At 42.2% G+C, this 18,093-nt stretch overlaps 4 protein-coding genes across 8 annotated transcripts; 1 reads left to right on the top strand and 3 right to left on the bottom strand.

Moving 5' to 3' along the window:
* Positions 1-2,177: 2,177 nt before the first annotated feature.
* Positions 2,178-7,298, bottom strand: usp18 (ubiquitin specific peptidase 18). 4 transcript variants are annotated; one of them, XM_086202440.1, is made up of 10 exons: positions 7,213-7,283; positions 5,935-6,037; positions 5,367-5,509; positions 5,204-5,283; positions 4,990-5,124; positions 4,131-4,226; positions 3,891-4,052; positions 3,682-3,813; positions 3,060-3,103; positions 2,178-2,557 (listed from the first exon to the last, which is right to left on the bottom strand). In XM_086202440.1, exons 2-10 carry the CDS (start codon positions 6,027-6,029, stop codon positions 2,482-2,484), a joined length of 963 nt encoding a protein of 320 aa, XP_086058566.1. In that variant the 5' UTR covers positions 6,030-6,037; positions 7,213-7,283; the 3' UTR covers positions 2,178-2,481. The 4 variants fall into 4 exon arrangements, with proteins under 4 accessions (XP_086058566.1, XP_086058565.1, XP_086058564.1 ...); XM_086202439.1 differs by having other exon boundaries at positions 2,179-2,557; positions 7,197-7,298; XM_086202438.1 differs by lacking the exon at positions 7,213-7,283 and adding an exon at positions 6,633-7,123 and having other exon boundaries at positions 2,179-2,557.
* Positions 7,299-7,449: 151 nt separating this feature from the next.
* pex26 (peroxisomal biogenesis factor 26) lies at positions 7,450-10,089 on the bottom strand. Its single transcript, XM_086201914.1, has 5 exons — positions 9,254-10,089; positions 9,045-9,185; positions 8,640-8,959; positions 8,416-8,556; positions 7,450-8,315 (listed from the first exon to the last, which is right to left on the bottom strand). The coding sequence occupies exons 1-5, from the start codon at positions 9,448-9,450 to the stop codon at positions 8,203-8,205; spliced, it is 912 nt and encodes a 303-aa protein (XP_086058040.1). The 5' UTR covers positions 9,451-10,089; the 3' UTR covers positions 7,450-8,202.
* On the top strand, positions 9,597-11,861 carry llph (LLP homolog, long-term synaptic facilitation factor). Its single transcript, XM_086201915.1, has 3 exons — positions 9,597-9,732; positions 10,449-10,675; positions 10,814-11,861. The coding sequence occupies exons 2-3, from the start codon at positions 10,462-10,464 to the stop codon at positions 10,975-10,977; spliced, it is 378 nt and encodes a 125-aa protein (XP_086058041.1). The 5' UTR covers positions 9,597-9,732; positions 10,449-10,461; the 3' UTR covers positions 10,978-11,861.
* hcls1 (hematopoietic cell-specific Lyn substrate 1) lies at positions 11,558-17,875 on the bottom strand. Of its 2 annotated transcripts, none has more exons than XM_086201912.1 (18): positions 17,857-17,875; positions 17,364-17,450; positions 16,585-16,668; positions 16,422-16,495; positions 15,981-16,104; positions 15,764-15,874; positions 14,889-14,943; positions 14,685-14,795; positions 14,502-14,612; positions 14,323-14,433; positions 14,135-14,245; positions 14,005-14,060; positions 13,839-13,908; positions 13,581-13,729; positions 13,319-13,492; positions 12,280-12,442; positions 12,124-12,192; positions 11,558-12,050 (listed from the first exon to the last, which is right to left on the bottom strand). In XM_086201912.1, exons 3-18 carry the CDS (start codon positions 16,666-16,668, stop codon positions 11,902-11,904), a joined length of 1,722 nt encoding a protein of 573 aa, XP_086058038.1. In that variant the 5' UTR covers positions 17,364-17,450; positions 17,857-17,875; the 3' UTR covers positions 11,558-11,901. The 2 variants fall into 2 exon arrangements, with proteins under 2 accessions (XP_086058038.1, XP_086058037.1); XM_086201911.1 differs by lacking the exon at positions 17,857-17,875 and adding an exon at positions 17,739-17,839.
* Between the last annotated feature and the right edge of the window lie 218 nt (positions 17,876-18,093).

Raw genomic sequence — 18,093 nt, 5'->3', positions numbered from 1 at the left:
ACACCAAAAAATGAATGAGTAAATAGATAACCGCATTTATTGAGTTGGGTTAGCATGCTAATCCTCCCACCATTTTCAAACCATTTCTATGAGAATCAATCAAAAATGGCTGCCACAGGAAATGAAATGCCAGATTATGTATTTCATAAACAAAGACATCTATCAAACAAATCCTGATTACGTATATAAGAGATATTTAAGATAGTAGATGTCGATTATCCAATATGGCCGCCACAGGAAGCTACACAGCTAGCAGGGAATGTTCCCCACATCTTTAGCTAACATTCACCAAAAGTTTAAATTATGTCAGATAAAACGTTCTACACTTAAAGAACATTGACAGTTCGTCATCATTTCAAGTAATGGTCCTGAAATGTTAACTAAGACCCCCCCCCCCAAAAAAAGAAAAGAGTTTTAACTACAACGTTTTGAGAATGATTTGTGGAATAGTCGAACCATAGTATCTTTTACCAGATTTTTTTTTTTTTTTTTTTTTTAAGAGAACGCTATGCTACCTTTTAGGAAGAACATTCTGGAAATTAATGAAAAACTTAATTATAATTAATATTCTCTGACCCTTTTTTCACAGGCAAAAAAACAAAAAATTGCTTAGCTGCGAACAAGCGTGTACCACTGTAGTGCTCCTTTATAACAAGGGATATTCATCTGACGCGAGGTGCCTCAGTTACCCGTCAATCCTATATATTGATCTATGACAGTATTAAGGAGTTTTATTAGATTTTTTTCAAGGAAAAAAATCAATATAAATGCTTTAAGTAGATGGAAATGCACCTGGCAAAGCACCGTTATCTCTTTAAATTGGGTGTTTTGCTGATAAATGCTTCCATTTATTCTTGCCGATGACAAATGTGAAGGCATCTGCATTAAGCAGAGCAACAATTTGTGGGTCTGACAGAATCAGTAACCCTGAAAAAGCAATAAAACCTCTCCGACTGCTACGGTGTTTGGCAGCCGAGCTGAAGGCTTTAAATCCTTTTATCATAACTGCGCTGCTTCTGTCATTGTTACAAGAAAAACATGCAGTCAGCGATGATCATCGAATAGACAAAAGTCTGGAATACTCGCTAACTCTGTAAAATTTGAAAATAATTCAAGTCAGGCTCAGACTTTGATCTAAGCCAGTGAAATGCTCCCCCGCATAAAAGGGAAAATCTAAGTGTTCTCAAAAAGCCAAATTTCAATTTCTCAACACATCCCAGTAATGTGCTCACCTAGTAACTGGTAAACACACATCAACATTGTCTTAAACACATTAACGACCCTCCAAAGACAACAGTTAAAAGGTTGCCACACTGCAAAAGCCTGATGAAGATCATCCCCGCTGCCCTTATGTCATCACATAAACACACTTTGAGTAGCGTTTAAGAAAATGTGTTTAAATGTTTACTTTCAAAGGAAAATACCACTACTGTATAACGTAACTTTGACTTGGAACGATCTCAACCTTTGCTATTATGTGAAAAGGTCTGAGGTTTTTTTTTTTTTTTTTTAAAAACAGCATGGCTACGCTGTAACGACTTATGAAATTATGACTCAGCTTCTCTGCAAGGGTCCGTACAATCTCATGTCATAAATTGAATGCGAAAGCCTCGAGCGTATCTGTGACGCCGTCTCAAACCTAGACGTAACGGACATATGCACGCAGCTCTGGTTCTGGATGTGGGAGGGCGATACCCTCTGTACTGAAAGCTGTGGCTCTGCTACATGGCGGCGAGATGACTAAGCATGAGGCCCGCTGCCTGTGGCACCGCGCAGACATGTTCCATTCTGTCAGACCTCTGCAGCACATAGGCACCATTTCACACGGTCCCCCGACTCTTGGCGAGGCCAGTGGGAACTTTAGAGGTTTTGCTGGCAGTCATTACCAAGCATTCAAGACTGGCTGAGACTGTTTCTCTTTTTTATTGGCTTCCTATATAAAAAAAGGTACCTCTGCCAGGTAAAAAAGAACAACCTGCAGGTCGTGTTAAACCACAGAAGATCAAATCAGTTGATACGCTGAAGGGGATCTTCTGTTTCTTTTTGGCAGCGCAAATAAAAATGACTTCATTGTTCTAGATGAGTCACTCACATTATGCAGCAGTTTCAGGAAAATGAACATTACTGCAGGTATTTCCCCCCAAACAGTGAACATGTAAGCTCAGCACTCTCTTCAGACCAGCCCACAGTGTCACTCAGAGTTAACAAAGTGCACAGTGTGAGCGGGAGACGCCGCCAGCTCTGAGTCTTCGACACCATCTAATGGTCTTCGGTATAAATGACAACGCCGGATCCGCTGTTTTTTTTTTTTAATCTTACAGGTGTTCAATAAAGCCAGAAAATCTAAATGTAAGCACACGTGAAATCTAAAAAAAAATTAGAATAAACTTCATTCGGTGTGCTGTTAAAATCCCATGGTGTTTCCATGTCGGTCCTGCATTGCACCTTGTCTCGAGTTCAGCTCGTCTACAGGTGTCGTTCTTAGCCTGAACGTTCATCCGGCTGAGGTCGGTGCTGGTTCCAACCTTCTCGGTACATGAGCATGTACGCTGTTTTCCTGAAAAAGAGACAAAATTAACAGTTGCGACTGTCAAAAGCTGAGTCGGGATCAGAAAAAAAAAGGGAGTGACAAGGGGACAGCAGGTACAAGCAGTTTTAAGTTGTTGTAATCCTGCTAACAGAGAAACCGATGCGACATCGCCTCCTCGGCAGAGGCAGTAGAGGCGGCGAAACCAAATTGTTGTTTTTTTTAACGAAAAGTTGCTTCTGTTTCAGGAAGCTGATTGGTTCAAACACAAATTTGTGACGTTGCGCACATCCAGCAACATTGTAAAGTAACCAACAAAAAAAAGAAAAAGAAAAAATTAGAGTACTCTTTATCAGGGCTGACACGAAACTGCCCATCAAATCCCAGAAACAGCACGAGTTCTTTATTGCCAAATTATGAACGTGACGACAGAATACTTTTGAAATCGTCTTCACGGTCAAAAGCGGAGAGGCCACACACACACACACACACACACACACAATCAAATGTCAAAGTCATGCTGAAAACGCACCTGTGAGATCCTCCATATGAGCTCTGCACTTCTTCCCAGGAGGCCTGAGCATCAGATCGCACATCACAATCAACATTAGTGTCTCTAACAAATGAATAAAAGCAACAATTTCCTTTGATAATTTCAGAACACACACACACACACACACACACACACACACACACACACACACACACACACACACACACACACACACACACACACACACACACACACACACACACACACACACACTTTAGTAATGAGACCCTGGCGTGGCTTTGTGACAGGGATCTTTAAGTGTTCCCTAACTATGGATCCAGATTGAGAACACCTGCCTTCACTTATTCAATGTACTTGCGCGCAATTATGAAACTCGTCTTACGGACAGGAGGCGAAACCTGATGGCTCCTTGCATTTTCTTGCTCTTGAATGTCAGAAGCAAGGAGTTACAAACAGAAATCAGTTATTGATTCCTGCCCGCGAGACTAAATTGAGGGCTAAAAAAAAAAAAAAAAAAAAAAGTCAGAATGTGTAAAACTTCATGAAGGAGAATTGGTAAAATGCCACAGGTTGGCATCTGAGGAATTCATTTTAACCAAAAAAGGAACTTAATGACTGACTTTGTCAGAGTTCAACCTACTTTTTGAACATGGCTGTCATCTGTGTAGTACCAGCACTGGTTCCCTCTGTTCCGAACGTATGCAGTGTAATGCCCACACTCTGCAAAACCAGAGTGTACTACTACTGCATATAAAGTGTACCTGCAGTCACTCTGGTGGAACAACAGAAGAAGAATTAGATTAGAAGGAAACACGCTCTCCAGACCGTCTACAGGAAGTCTACTGTTACCTGGGCAAAGTTTGCTGACAAAGCCTCCGTCAGGATCTCAGAGAGGTCCAAGGTTTCGGGAAAAGAAACTCGGCAGTTAAGTTTTCGGGTGTAACCTCTGTTATTCCTGAATCGTTTCAAGTGCACGCACAAGATTGGAGGCAGGGCAAGAAGTTTGACGACCTGAAAGAGACGCCTACGGTCATCACAGCCACGGCTTAAGCGTACGCACGAGGAGGCGGTATTAAAAACAAGTCTCACCTTTTCAGATGGCCTCTTGAATCCACAATTAGCACAATAGCAGCAGTTTATGCCCCTCAGTTCCTGAGGCTCAAAGAAAGTTGACATGCAGCTTTCCTGAGAAGGTTAAATATAGGTTTAAACTCAGGACATTTGACGTTGTCAGGCATGAAGAGTTAGATGATAAGCAGGGTAGCGTAGTTTAAAAAAATAGCCTGGAGTCTAAAGATAACAATATGCACCGACCCCCGCTCCTTAAAACAGAAATAATTGAATTGTAATTGATTACGTCGGTAATAAATGACTGAGGAGGCTGCAGCACCCTCTGCTGGCAGGGGGGTGCTATTACTCTCCAAACACAGTAATGTGCGTTTGCAAAATCGATTACAAGAACTCTTAAGAGTACCTTTTTTTGGTGTGTGTGTGTGTGTGGGGGGGGGGGGGTATAGCAGGCTATAAAACATGGATGTTGATTAAAGCAACACTATGTACCATTTTGAGCTAGCCATGCGTGAAAGTCCAGCTAGCTTGTAGTGCTGGTTTTTGGTACCAGAGGGTAGCTCAAAAAACAAAACAAAAGAAGAAGGAAGATGTACTTGGAGGACACAAAGTAGAGCAGTAGCTAGTTGGTGTAACACGAGCTGCAACTACATTTTAACAAATACTAAGAACTAGTTGTAGACCAATTTTGTTACCTTTAAAAACACCCCGTTTCAGGTTTTAATGCTAAGCTAACGTAACATCTGCTAGCTGTAGCGTCATATTTACCACACAGACATGAGGTTGGTATCAATCTTCTTATCTATGACTCTTCTCATCTAATTTTGTTTCTCCAAAATGTTGAAACATCTATATAAATTATTCACAGTTGAGAACGCACCAGATAGTTGTCATCTTCCCTGACGTGCAGGGGGAGGCTTAGCATGAAGCTTGTCATCGTCTGTTCGAAGGAACACTCCAAACACTTGACGAGCGTCTCCGTGGAAATCTTATACAGATTCTGGATGCCGAGAGTCTGGCAGGGACGACAAACACACGCTAACACTGTTTCTGTACAGTTACAACCAAGAGTTTATTGACGATTAAAGCCCAACCAGAGTGCTGTCGTCCATCTGCTGTTGCACGAGGTTCAGGATGAAGAGGAACACCTCATCGGCGTCATGCTGCGCACCAACTGCAAATCATTTCCATTGACAGAAATAAACCCAGGAAAGCAAGAGAATATGAAGCATTATTGTGCAACTTTACGACTCTTACGATGAATGTGGTTCCTGTCAAGACAGCGCAGGAAGTCACGATGCGGGGCAGGCTGAGGGGAGTCGCTCTGCATGGCTGTGAGAACTCTCTTGAGCTCCAGTGGGACATTACGACCATCTTCTCTCACACTAGCGTCATCCCATCTGGCGCCATTCATAAACCCTCATTAAAATTCCCTTTTTTTTTTTTTAAAGCACATCCAACATCCGATTAAAACACTGTAGGCAGGCAACGTTAGCCAACGTTGACGGAACACTCCCACAGCGCGTCACAGCACTGGTGGGCCCAGCTAAATGTGTTAAGAGTTACAAGAATGAGGTCATAACTTTCCACTAATAATGAAATATTTTTCATGAAATATTGCCACGAAATAATTGTACAACAGTTGTCAAAATACTGAGAAAAAAAAAAAAAGCACAAGTCCTAGTTTGATTCCTGGCTGGATGGACCGCTTGCATCACCTCATCCCTCTAATTAACCCACCTCTCTGTCTCTCTACATCATAGCAACCACAAAAAGAAGAAGAAGAAGAAGCATTTTTGATCTTTTCCAGTGTCTGTATGCTTACCTCTCAATTAGCTCTGTTAGCTCCCAAGTGGAAGACAAGGTTTGAAGTAAAGAGTTCACACAGCAGGACAAGCGGTAGTTGCTGAGACCTCTCATCCCTCTGACTGACAATGACAAAGACAAATTTAAGGCTAAGAAGGCCACAGAGCTTTACAGCAAATCCACATGATCGAGTTGTTATGATTTTACAAAATGAATCATTTTAGAGAAGGAGAAGGGACAGACTTTCAAACTTTATATATTGTGTTTCAATATATGTAATGACTGCCCTCCACTGGTTGGAAGCAGGCTATTGCAACTGAATTTTCCTATTTGCTGATGAGGTGGCAGGTGATGTAACCAAAGAAAACTGATTATTTTTAACAGACTGTGGTGTGAAATTCCTTTTGAAGTTCTGGAAACAAAAGTCACACACACACACACACACACACACAAAAACAATTAAAAATAGAATTCTGAAGGATTCTAATCATATTTCATGTACATGTATTGCATTTGCTTCAGTTTTAAAACTTTTTCTTTGTTTAGTTGTTTTTATTGTTAAAATCACATATACTTTTGTGCACCTTTCTAGTTTAAAAAAATTTGGTTTCACGGCTACTTTTTAATAACAAGGTGCTCGTTAAACATGAAGCCTGTTTTTCGGGGTTTGTTGTTCTTGTAGCAGATTTCAGTTCACAATTTTGAATTGACACTAACTTTTCTGCATCAAAACTGTCAATCAACGTCATCGGACGACTACTTCGGCTCACCGGGGCGGAAGTCCCTCACATCAAAGTCCGACGACGATGAAGAAGCACACAGAGAGAAAACCCTTCTTAACATTCTGCTGTCACACACTCGCTGGGGGTTTGGAGGAAGACGGACGGACACGAACAGGAACGAGGCTGTTAGACGTCACGTTTTCCAAAAACACTCCGCGCTGACATGTTACAGCGTCAACCTGTTAACGTTTACTTTCGTTTCGCTACTCTGCGGGAAACGAAACTCACAGAGCAGTTGGGTTTCAGACCCTAGGATTCGCTATCAGGAAGGGGACTGTTAGGGACCGTCCATAAATTACTGATTGGACGGCACAAATGTAAATTTAATTTTTTTTTTTAAAATTGTCTACTAATAACTGGTACGGATTCGGAATCTTACTACCCACAAATAAAAACACTGAATTTTTTTTAAGTATAAGAAACTATATTGGATTTTGTACTAAAACATCAATTTAAATGAAGTAAGGCAGTAATATTAAAAAAAAAATCAGTTCCCTACGTTTCTAAACCAGTACCAATAGCAGTTATTGATTTGGAGACTCTTAAGTCAGGGGTGTCAAACTGGTCCAGTAAAAGGCTGTGTGGCTGCAGGTTTTCATTCCAACCCAGCAAAAGCAACACCTGAATCTACTTAAATCAATCAAGCTGTGTCCACACAGCTCATTGGTTGGATCAGGTGTTGCTTTTGCTGGGTTGGAATGAAAACCTGCAGCCACACAGCCTTTTACTGGACCAGTTTGACACCTGTGCTCTAAGTCACATGACATGGAAGCTAAAGACAAAAAGACAAGAACTGAATTTTCCAGTATGTGAACATAAACTGAATTTGCAATAAAATATTCACATAAAATGCAGGAAGAAGAAATAAATGCATAAAAAAGAGCACCTTGCCTCCTTCACTTAACCTGGACAAATAAGCCAGTCCTTTTTAACTTTACTTCCTTTTATAATAAATATTTTTGGAATTTTTGACCATGTGACTCAGAATCAAAATCAGATATTATTGCTAGGCTGCATGAATAAGACACACCTCTTTTACCGTCTCCTATATTTTCTATGAGTATTTTGCTGGCTTCCAGGTCATGTGACACTATTCAGTGAGTAAAAAACACTAAAATACAACCGTTCAAAGATTCCTTCTTTAGTTAATTTGTGTTCCAGTTGTACAGAGTCTGAATAACTCACTAGCTAGAAAAATAAATACATGAAACTTGTGCATATAAACTGTGGTTACATATACTATGAATCACATAAACATTTTGATTACATTTATTCTATACATCCTTTATTATTCTATACAGTTAGTAGCTCGAGTTCTGTGTGTTGCTGCTGCATCCTGTCGTTCTAAAGTCTACGGATGAAAGCAAATATGAAATCGCTGGAAATGTTTGACAGCGAAGATCAAATATTCGTTCATGTTCACTGGTATGATGGCAACTAAAAATAACAACATTCTCTCACAATACACAACCAAGTGAAGAGTTGTCAAAATGCTTTTCAGTCTTTTACAGGCCTTTGCCGTGAGCGAGAGTTTGATAGTACGGAGCAAACATGGCGTTCCACATCTGTTTGATCAGCTGATACAGTTTGGAAATCCACATGAATGAAGACGGAAGAGCTGCAGGCGGGAAAAAAAGAAATGTTACCCTTCCATTTTTTCCTAATTAAAATGTTTATTATTCAAAAAGCCCAGCGACGTAAAGAACAATTTATCCAACCTGGATCCAGGCGCATAAAAAGCATGTAGACAAGGACAGCGGCCAAGAAGGCTCTCCGGAGGGGGAAAGAACCGGAACTGGTCAGCAACAGCCGGCTGTAGAACAGCCTGATCATGGCTTTAAGTTTGTGGAGAACCGAACCTGTGGAACACATCTAAATTAGCAAGGCATTTGGTGTTTATACCAAGCTGCATTGTCATTAAGGCCCAACCAGTGTTTCTAACCTTGACTTGAAATTGCGTGTGCAGGTGTTTTGGTTTTTAGACTGCAATCTGGATCTGGTTCTTTCTCCTCAAGTTCTTTTTCTTCTACGACATCCAGTGCTGTCTGCCTTTGGTCTTCTGTGAAAACGCTGTTCCCGACCTCCCCAGTGATTAACTCACGGGCCTGATCCGTAAGCCCAAGTGGTACCAGGACGTGAAGAAGGTACAGCTCGGCTACCGTCCCGAATCCTGCGACACCGCTGTTGGATTGATAATGTAACCAAACTCTGGACGCTTCCTGCATCACAGCTGGCTCGCCCACCTTGGAGTACAGAAGTATACTGGCAGAAAAAGAGAGAAATGTTCCATATCAGGTACATATTGAATTCCACACAACAAATAATTAATCTCTTCATCCCTACTCACCACATCTGCATTATTTTAGCTGGTATTTCCCACTGATGCTCATAATACTGTAAGACCCAGGAGAGGACACCACGCCATTGATTCAGCTCGGCAAGCGCTTGAATACCAAGTATGCAGAAGCCGGACTTCAGTTCTCCACACCTGAGCAAACACACAGAAGTTACCCTCCAATCACGGAACGCAGAAACTCTACCAGACTCTATGGTCACCTGGTCTCCTCCTCCTCCTCCTCCTCCATGCTGGCGAGACTCCCCAAGCCTCTGTCGCAGGTATGAAATGCTGCCTGGAAATCTTTGTGCACCATCAGTTGCTCTGCAGCCGAGTCCAACATGCTGTACATTGGTGTTAAAGTAGATGATAACGGAGGGCTGCTGGTTGAGCCACAGCTCCGGCTAGAAAAACTCATTATTCTTGTCAAATTTAAGAGGAAAACGGTAGAAATCGGACAAAATATCCAGCAAATCCACCTGTGGATATTAGCCTTCGTTTAACATCTTGTGTACTTCTCACGATCCCACGTACTTCCTGGTTTGAGGACATCAGCCAATCAGACGCCGCGGTCTTCAGAATGAACGTCACGGCCAATCACATTGCAGTTTCCTCAGTGTCGAACTCTCTTCAACTTGTAAACACGTGTCTCCCTTCCTGTCTGCGAATCAAACTGTTTAAACCAGCAGAACCTACCTATGTAAGTCACACTCTCTGTTTTGTCACGTATTTGTGGTAGGTAACCGGACAGGCTCAGCAGTAGCTCGCAGCTAGCATGTTACTAACACAGTGCGTTTCGAGAGTAGACGGATAGCTAACATGCTAGGAAATAGCTAAATTAGCTATGCTATAAAATTGGTAACGGCTAAGATAAATTGCGTTACTGTGGTCGTTGCCGGTGAGTAATTTCAAAAGTAACATAATATTCAATAATTTATTATATCCTCTTCACACCGTTATAACCTATCTCTCGCTTTATGAGCTAACGTGGACGTGTGCGGTCATTTAAACCGGAAGCAGCGTATGTAAATGTGTAGAAAAAACAGGAAATACATGAAATGTTGTGATTAAGAAAACTTGGGAGGATAAAAGGTTGATGAAAGAGAGGAAAAATGACCAGTCATTTGTCATAACTTTAAAAAAAAACGATGACAAACACTTTTGTTGTCGTGTCCTCTCTGTTCAAACTAATGTTCATATTCATTTGATACTGCTTAGTGATGTGCTAATTAAAATATGGCTCACGTCATGTCACTCAGTCTGATACAAATATTCAGGAATACCTGAAACTGGCTTCTCTTATCACCAGATGTAAATCACTGCTGAGCTTACAGATGGACTTCATGTGCCTTAATTAAAGAGTTTCCGCTACGCATCTGAAGGGTTTGCTGTTGTCCCCCCCCCCCCCCCCCCCAGAAAAACCTCAAAAATGGCCAAAAGCCTCCGAAGTAAATGGAGGAGGAAGATGCGAGCTGAGAAGAGGAAGAAGAATGCTCCAAAAGAGCTGGCCCGCCTGAAGCAGGCCCTGAGTCTGGATGTGAAAGGAGAGGTTGCGATGAGTGACATGCAGGAGATCGCCACCGTGGTGCCAGCAGACAAGATCAAGAACACGGATGTTGAAATGGCAGAAAAAGAACCTGAGGGTGAGTGAGACTGAGCTCAGTGAGATCCTATAGTATTCCAAAAACCTGATTGGAAGCTTTTGCTTTTTACTGTCATGCAGCCGTAGCATTCATTCACTGAGGTTTTTCCATTTTCCAAACATTTACCTTCATCTATAGATGGAAAAATGGAGATGGACAGCAAACGCAACAAGAAAACTCTTTTGGATGAAAATGGACAATACCCTGTCTGGATGAGTCAACGACAGGCCAAGAAATTCAAAACCAAAAGAATGTCGAAGAAAGGAGCACAGGGCAAGAAGAAGAAGGGAATCGCCTGGTAAACGACAGGAAACTACAAGGTCTTTGCTTTGCCTTCGTGACTTTTGGTGCAGAAGCCCTGGATTGTTTCACGTATTCCTCCGTACATGATGCAGTTGAAAACCTCTGTGGAGGCCCAGGGTTGTGGATGTGCCACAGACACTCTTATTCCTCCGTTTGTTCTCATGGAACGTCCGTTAACATGTCAGTGCTTCATGAATATATTGATTGTGTGGCTTTGAAGCGCATCCCAGCAATGGCGGCGTCATCGTTGTCGTATACACACTCAGTCCTTTGCCTCGTCTGCTTAATTGATTTTTTTCCCCCCTGGATTTTTCCTTCCTTTACATTTTTAAAAGAATCAGCAAACGCATGGGGAGGAAGACACCCTTCTCTTCTGCATGTGCTGCATTAGGGAGCTACAGATAGCTGCTGCCTGCTAGTTAGCTTAGCGCTATGAATGGTAGTGGGTGGGAAGTGTTAGCATACCTCAGTGTAAAGTCACCAAATAGGCTTCTCTAGTGCGGTCTTTGTCTGCATTTACGTGACGTGTTCCTTTAAGGGTAGAAATCAGTTCCACATGGACTCTTTGATATCACACATCCTGTATAAACAGATTCATGCTTATTAAATGTAGTTTACTATGTGCATCATCAGAACGATTGTACAAATGTCTATTTGATACCACAGACCGTTTGGACGTCACGGTAATAAAAGTTGTTGGCATACAAGTAAAACAAAACCTTCATTGTCGAACGTTTTATTGCCTAGAATCGGTCCATTGCAGTTCCTTGGTGATGGTCATGCTATCCTACATGAGACTTCACCCAGTTAAAGCATCAGCTGATGAGACGCAAGTGTGCCACAAGTCATTATATCAAAATATTGTGCTAAAATCCCCCTTTTTAACTCAAACGCGAGACAATGGGAAGTTTGTGTGAAGGGCCTCAGTGTGTGTCACTCTTCATCAGCTCAACATAAGCAGCCGGAAACAAACCGATGCGTCCGTGACACTGGCCCTTCCACCATCCCTCGTCGATCATCTCGATGTTGGTGATGATGTCATCCGGTTTGAAGGATATCTCATCCTCCTCCTCTGTGAAAACAAGACCAACATTTGTGTTGACACGAGTTTTAAGAGGTGATGTTGAATAAAATGAGTGGAATACCTCCTTGGTAGTCATAAATGGCTTTCGCCATCAAGCCACAGGACAAGTCTTCATAGTCGTTTTCCACAACTGTAAAGATAAATGAATAAAATGAATCCAGAGAGTTTTTCAGGTGAAATACTCGACATGTAAATCCAGTACTGCTCTGAGACGGGCCTGGTTGTGAAGGAGGAGGAGGAGGAGGAGGTTGCGCATCGATGTCCTCGTACTCCCCTTCGTCCACCTCTGCCGACCTCTCGGGGAGTGGTGGATAATCTGATTCCAGGAAATCCTCTGAGCGTGGAGGCAGCTCTGGAGGCTCCTCATACTCTGGGTCCTCCTGGCGATTTGGCACAGACGAGTTTTGGTTAAATGATGCCGGAGGATCATCACAAGCAAAGAAGTGACAACTCTGTGACAGGGACACGGAAGGATCTTTCTATTTGACACACGTGACTCAAGTTTCTGAAAACCTTTAGTGGGTCCAGAGCAGAACAAAACATTTGATGTGACCATGAAGAGTTCTCCTGAATGACGCTAAAACATTCCAGGAAAGACTTTCCTCTTCAAACCTACTTTCAAGGCTGCGAAGACCAACTTTTACCAAAGAAATCGGAGAAGTCTAAAGGGTCTGCACAGAATTAATGCTGAAAGTTTTAGAAGAACTAAAATTAGAACGGACACTTTGAATTTTGAGAGTTTTATCCTTAAGATATTTTTATGAATACAGGAATACGTAAAAGGAGCCGAGGTTCATCTATCACTGCTCTTCACATGGCTAGCAGTTACACGATGCGTTAGCTGCTACTAGCGTAGCATCCGGATCATGACAGTCCAGTTAATCAAAATGAGTTGAGTAAATATACGACGCTCACATCGTATTTTTGTTCAGTTTCCACTGTGAGTCGGCACACGCTTTCATGCCTCTGCTACCGACCCAGCTGTGGATCGACTTCACTACCAAAATGGCCAGCTTTTAGAAGTCGGGCAAGGTGGGCTTTCTCTCAGCCAAGGCTGAGAATAAGGTGCCCCCTGTTTTCATGAGGTACTTTTGCTGCCTGTATAGGATCACTAAACAGCCTGAAAACACAGCTGGCACACAGCACAGATGAGCAGGTGTGGCAGGTAGAAGAAATCACTTCCCCGGTGTGTTTTTAAAGTGCTGCACACAGCACCTTTAAACCTGAAGTCCCACTAATCTAAACCCGAGTCTCACCTCTGGTTCCGGTGTGTCTTCCACCTCTGGTTCCGGTGTGTCTTCCACCTCTGGTTCCGGTGTGTCTTCCACCTCAGGCGCGTGTGGTTGGACATCTGGCGGTGCATCGTGGTGCTCAGGAGCCACATGTGGAACGGCGGGGGGAGGGCTTTTCTCCTCTCTGTTGTTCTGCTCCTGTAGTAAACGTTCACGTTACACATTTCTACATGAGTAACTCATTATTGTGCTCCGTTTTACAGCGAGAGGGGGCGGTTATGCTCACCTGCTGTCTGAGCTTGGCCTCCTCTCGCTCTCGGCTCTCTCTGGCCTGCCTCCTCGCTCTCTCTTCTTCTACTCTCTTCCTGTTCTCTTCATCTGAAGCTTTCGCCATGCTCTCAAAGCGAGCCTTCAGCTTCCCTGCACCAGCACTTGCTGCAGGTTCAAATGAATACGACCACTGTGAGCCAGTCTCACCCGCTGTGTTTGAGGCTACTTTGTAATGTAATGTTTCGCTGCTTGTTGTCGGGAAAACTAAACTTACAGGCTTCTAACGGCTGTGTCTTCTCATAGGCCGAGGCAGGAGAGTCCATGTCTGAGAAGGCAGCTGCACTCTACCAGATTACAGACAAGACTAGAATTTAAAATAATATTGAAAAACAAACAAACAAACAACCAGGCGTGATTTAGTCAAAAGTCCTTCCACTGACCTTATCCATGCGGTCTGCCTGGACTCCATAACGACCTCCAAATCCTGCTGAGTAATCTAAACACAACAGCCAGATTAGCTGGATGTCCCAAAGTCCCGGGACAAGTCAGAGTATGAACTTGCTGTCTCACCTTTTTGCGACTGATGTTTCTCCGTCTCGCCCTTATAATCATACCCCAACGCAGCTTTATCGACTTTCTCCTGCTCGACGCCGTACTTCCCTCCAAATCCCTTTGAATAATCTGGTTGAAAAGTGGATAAAAGAGATGTTAGGATCTCGAGTGAAGCCAGAACTGGCGAGCGTTCAATTTGAACTCACCTTTCTGTGACTGATGCTTCTCTGTCTCGCCTTTGTAGTCGTAACCCAAAGCCGCCTTGTCCACTTTTTCCTTCTCCACGCCGTATTTGCCTCCAAATCCCTTCGAGTAATCTGGTAATGATAAGGAAATCAAACAAAAGGTCCAATAAAACGTAAAAACTAACAATGAATATACTCACCCTTCTGTGACTGATGCTTCTCTGTCTCGCCTTTGTAGTCGTAACCCAGAGCCACCTTGTCCACCTTCTCCTTCTCCACGCCGTACTTCCCTCCAAATCCCTTTGAGTAATCTGGTGGTAATCAGGACACCAGATTTCACGAACGCCTGGTAAACTATCAAAACTGACAACACTAAAACTCACCCTTTTGTGACTGATGCTTCTCTGTCTCGCCTTTGTAGTCGTAACCCAGAGCCGCCTTGTCCACCTTCTCCTTCTCCACGCCGTACTTCCCTCCGAATCCTTTGGCGTAATCTATCACCGACAGAGAGAGACAGAGAGATGACGTTTGTTTGACAGCAACTTCCAGAAGGAGAAGATTGCGTCACACGTGAGCTGACTGCCGACCTTTCTGGGATCCGTGTTGCTGCACCTCTCCTTTGTATTCAAACCCCATGGCAGACTGCACACAGAGACTGAACTTAATAAAAAAGACTTACATGATAATAAACACAATTTGAATCAAAACCCTCCTGCAGGGAACAGAAGTCCTCTACAGCAGAGTTCTCAACCTTTTCTACTTGAACCATCAACTATTCTGAAGTGTAACGGGCCAGGACCCATTAGGACAGATGACCCCCATTTTGAGTTAGACGGTATGATACCAGACGAGCATGACTCCAAAGGCTTCTTATCCCTTCAATGCTTCATGTCAACTCTATCAGTCCTGAATAGTTGTATGTCGTTTGAAAAATACCAATAAATAAAGTGCTAAAAAAAAAAAAAAAAAAAAAAGACAGCTCGCAAATTATTTTGGCTAGTCTCTTCTAATCTAATAATCTGGTTGAAATCCAATGACACCGTTGTGGTGACGCCACCCTGGAATTGAATAAATACCATAAAAAAAAAACATATGGTTTGAACATACGGTATACTTCCCATCATATTCATTTAAAATGTATATTCTGTTTTACTAAAATAATAATAATAATAATAATAATAATAATAATTCCCTTGCAAAAAGAAGGAAAAAAAAAAAGATTTTGCAGCCCACTAGAGGTCGCACACAGCCAACACATGTGGCCAGGGGTTGAGAAACACCACTCTACCAAAAGTAACCACAAAAAACAAAAAGAAAAAAAAGAAATCAACCATCATATATGAAACAGTATAAGTTTCAATCCGAGAACGCTATTGGTGCAATAATATAACGCCAGCTACAGATATGCTCAAATCCTCGGAGGGCCCTTGGTGACCAGGACACCGCCAGCGTGACGTCTCACCTTGTCAACGCGATCTCTCTGGACACCGTATTTCCCGCCGAACCCTTGCGCTGCATCTTTTTGGGAAGAGTGCTGCTCAACTTGTGCGACGTAGTCGTGCCCCACTGCCACCTACGGTCAGAGGCGCATTCACGGACGTCAGCTTGTTTATACAAGTAGAGACCACAGAAGAAATCGTATATGAATCTAAAGAAAAGAAAAAACACACACACACAACCTTGTCCATTCTGTCCTTCTCCACACCGAACTTCCCTCCGTACCCATACGACGCTTTAGGAGTCTGCTCTTTTTGCTTCACCTTTTCGTGCTCCACTGCGACTTTGTGTCGGAGCTCTGCAACACTTTCGGGTCACAAGGCAGTAAAACAAGCAGTAATCTGTATTATGTATTCGCTCCATGTTTTATTCACATATTTGGCCTTTATCAAGCTTTTTAAAGGCCTTCAACAAAACCTGAACAGTCAAGTTCGTCCGGTTTCATATTTACGAATTGGCGTTGAGAGGTGACAAAGCTCAGTTTAAAGTTTATTTAGCCATATTAGGAGAGACTCGCTGTCACAGTGTGCGCGCAGCTCTCACTTCCTCTTCCTGTTGCAACACAGCTACCGATTTAACCTGCATCTTCTGCTTCAGTCACTCCTCTCCCTGCATTTGGCTACCTGATGTGCTCCTTACGTCCAGAACCCTCGATGGTTTTGGCTCCCCACCTCTGCTCCTGCTCCGACACGTCATTCTGAAACACACAACACTTAAGGTGAAGTTTTGAAATCTATTTTGAAAAAAAAAAACAAAAACGCACCAGTCGTCTTCTCCAGGAAGTACCTCAAAGTCTGGGTCTGTCTCCCAGTCGTCCCCCTCTGCAGCCACCTTCATGCTCACATTGTGGCCCACCACGGACTTCCACATCTGGGGAGATAGAACCACACGATCAGCATTTCAAACTGACTAATAACATCTTTGTATTTTTAAACTCGGACTTTATTAGCAATGACGGAAAACCACAAGGTCTCAGCACCGTTTAAGTCACAAAAAGGAAGTTGTTTTGAACAGCTTCATTTCCCCATAATGAGACACCATGGAAGGCTTTGAGTTTTAACAAGCACTGGTAGACTGACATCCATAGGAAGCTTCATAATAATAATAATAATAATAAAACATATCTTACAGTAGATAATAAAAAATATTCTCAAATAAAAAAAAGCATTTTATAATTCAGGGATGTAAAAAACATTTTTAAAAAAAGTCTGTATATTGTTACTATATCTACAAGTCAATAGTAGCCTAGCCTAACGGGCTAACTGAGGAATTAGCAATGACTGTAAAATTGGCGATAAACGTGGCTAAAATTAATCAAAGTTCACATGAACGTGCACAGATTGCAAACATATTTCTTTATATTTCAATATAATATCGTACTTAAGGCTACTTAACATCTTAATGTGTCATTTTATTTGAAGTCTTGTACATTGTGACATTAAAGTTTTGTCCAAATGTGTCTTAAGTCTACAATTCGCGTCATACTTCCTTAATACAAAATGAAAACAAATGAGATAAAAGCACATATAGAGTGTAAGTAGTTTAGACGTGAAAAAATACCTTACCTTTAGTTTTTATATCAATTTGTGTCCGTGTTGGAGTCGATGTGCGTCCTTCAGACAAGTTGAACGAGGAAGACGCGAACGAGCATCCTGACCGCGTGAACGCGCATGGAGGTAAATAAATCAAACATGCTAAATATCCCGATAATTTCGGTCAAAATTGTTAACTTTCTTTTTTTTTTATTTACACCTTTTTTGGTCTTTTTTTTTAAACACTTGAAAATATTAGTCACATTTTCATCCGGGCTGGGACAACTGTAAACCGCCCGCCGCATTGCTTTTGGCAGATTGCATCCGAACTCCGTTTAGGAAACAAGCATTTGAAAAGTTGTTTGCATGTCGTCTTGTAGGAAAGCGTGCAAAAGCATGAATTCTTACTTCAACCACCTCGGCTTCATGATGTTTTTACTTCAGCATCATTATTATTATTATTGTTGTTGTTATTATGGGTATTAAATGACTGCAAAATCTCAATAGGAAAAAAACCGGATCGCACCTGAATCTTGAGAGAAATTAGATCGGAGAAAGTAGTGCGCAGGGTGATGGCTAACACAGGTGTGTTAATGGTAATAATTACGTTAATCAGGGTACATTCACGCACATTGACTTCTTTCGTGCTATACAGCTCCACCATAACTAAACATCACCCTACATCCAGCGAAACCAGTTTTATCAACATGCTCTATTTAGTCATTAAAACTTTCCATTTTTAGCGAAACACACACACACACAC

The sequence above is a fragment of the Aulostomus chinensis genome, chromosome 4 (genome assembly GCF_037954235.1).
Source record: "Aulostomus chinensis isolate RoL2024-O1b breed Wild chromosome 4, RoL_Achi_v1.0, whole genome shotgun sequence".
In the NCBI taxonomy this organism is placed as follows: Eukaryota; Metazoa; Chordata; class Actinopteri; order Syngnathiformes; family Aulostomidae; genus Aulostomus; species Aulostomus chinensis.
This window is presented reverse-complemented; position numbering and strand designations above follow the sequence as displayed.

Excerpts from the sequence above, each read along its gene's own strand:
- llph (XM_086201915.1), top strand. The coding sequence starts at position 10,462 with ATGGCCAAAAGCCTCCGAAGTAAATGGAGGAGGAAGATGCGAGCTGAG. Across the intron at positions 10,676-10,813 it reads GGCAGAAAAAGAACCTGAGG|ATGGAAAAATGGAGATGGAC; the intron begins GTGAGTGAGACT and ends CTTCATCTATAG.
- pex26 (XM_086201914.1), bottom strand. The coding sequence starts at position 9,450 with ATGAGTTTTTCTAGCCGGAGCTGTGGCTCAACCAGCAGCCCTCCGTTA. Across the intron at positions 9,186-9,253 it reads GAGGAGGAGGAGGAGACCAG|GTGTGGAGAACTGAAGTCCG; the intron begins GTGACCATAGAG and ends GTGTTTGCTCAG. Across the intron at positions 8,316-8,415 it reads TTTTATGCGCCTGGATCCAG|CTCTTCCGTCTTCATTCATG; the intron begins GTTGGATAAATT and ends TCCCGCCTGCAG.
- usp18 (XM_086202437.1), bottom strand. The coding sequence starts at position 6,758 with ATGTTAAGAAGGGTTTTCTCTCTGTGTGCTTCTTCATCGTCGTCGGAC. Across the intron at positions 5,510-5,934 it reads CTAACAGAGCTAATTGAGAG|ATGGGATGACGCTAGTGTGA; the intron begins GTAAGCATACAG and ends GAATGGCGCCAG. Across the intron at positions 4,053-4,130 it reads TCAAGAGGCCATCTGAAAAG|GTCGTCAAACTTCTTGCCCT; the intron begins GTGAGACTTGTT and ends CGTCTCTTTCAG.
- hcls1 (XM_086201912.1), bottom strand. The coding sequence starts at position 16,668 with ATGTGGAAGTCCGTGGTGGGCCACAATGTGAGCATGAAGGTGGCTGCA. Across the intron at positions 14,796-14,888 it reads GCAACACGGATCCCAGAAAG|ATTACGCCAAAGGATTCGGA; the intron begins GTCGGCAGTCAG and ends TGTCGGTGATAG. Across the intron at positions 14,246-14,322 it reads GAAGCATCAGTCACAGAAAG|ATTATTCAAAGGGATTTGGA; the intron begins GTGAGTTCAAAT and ends CTTTTCAACCAG.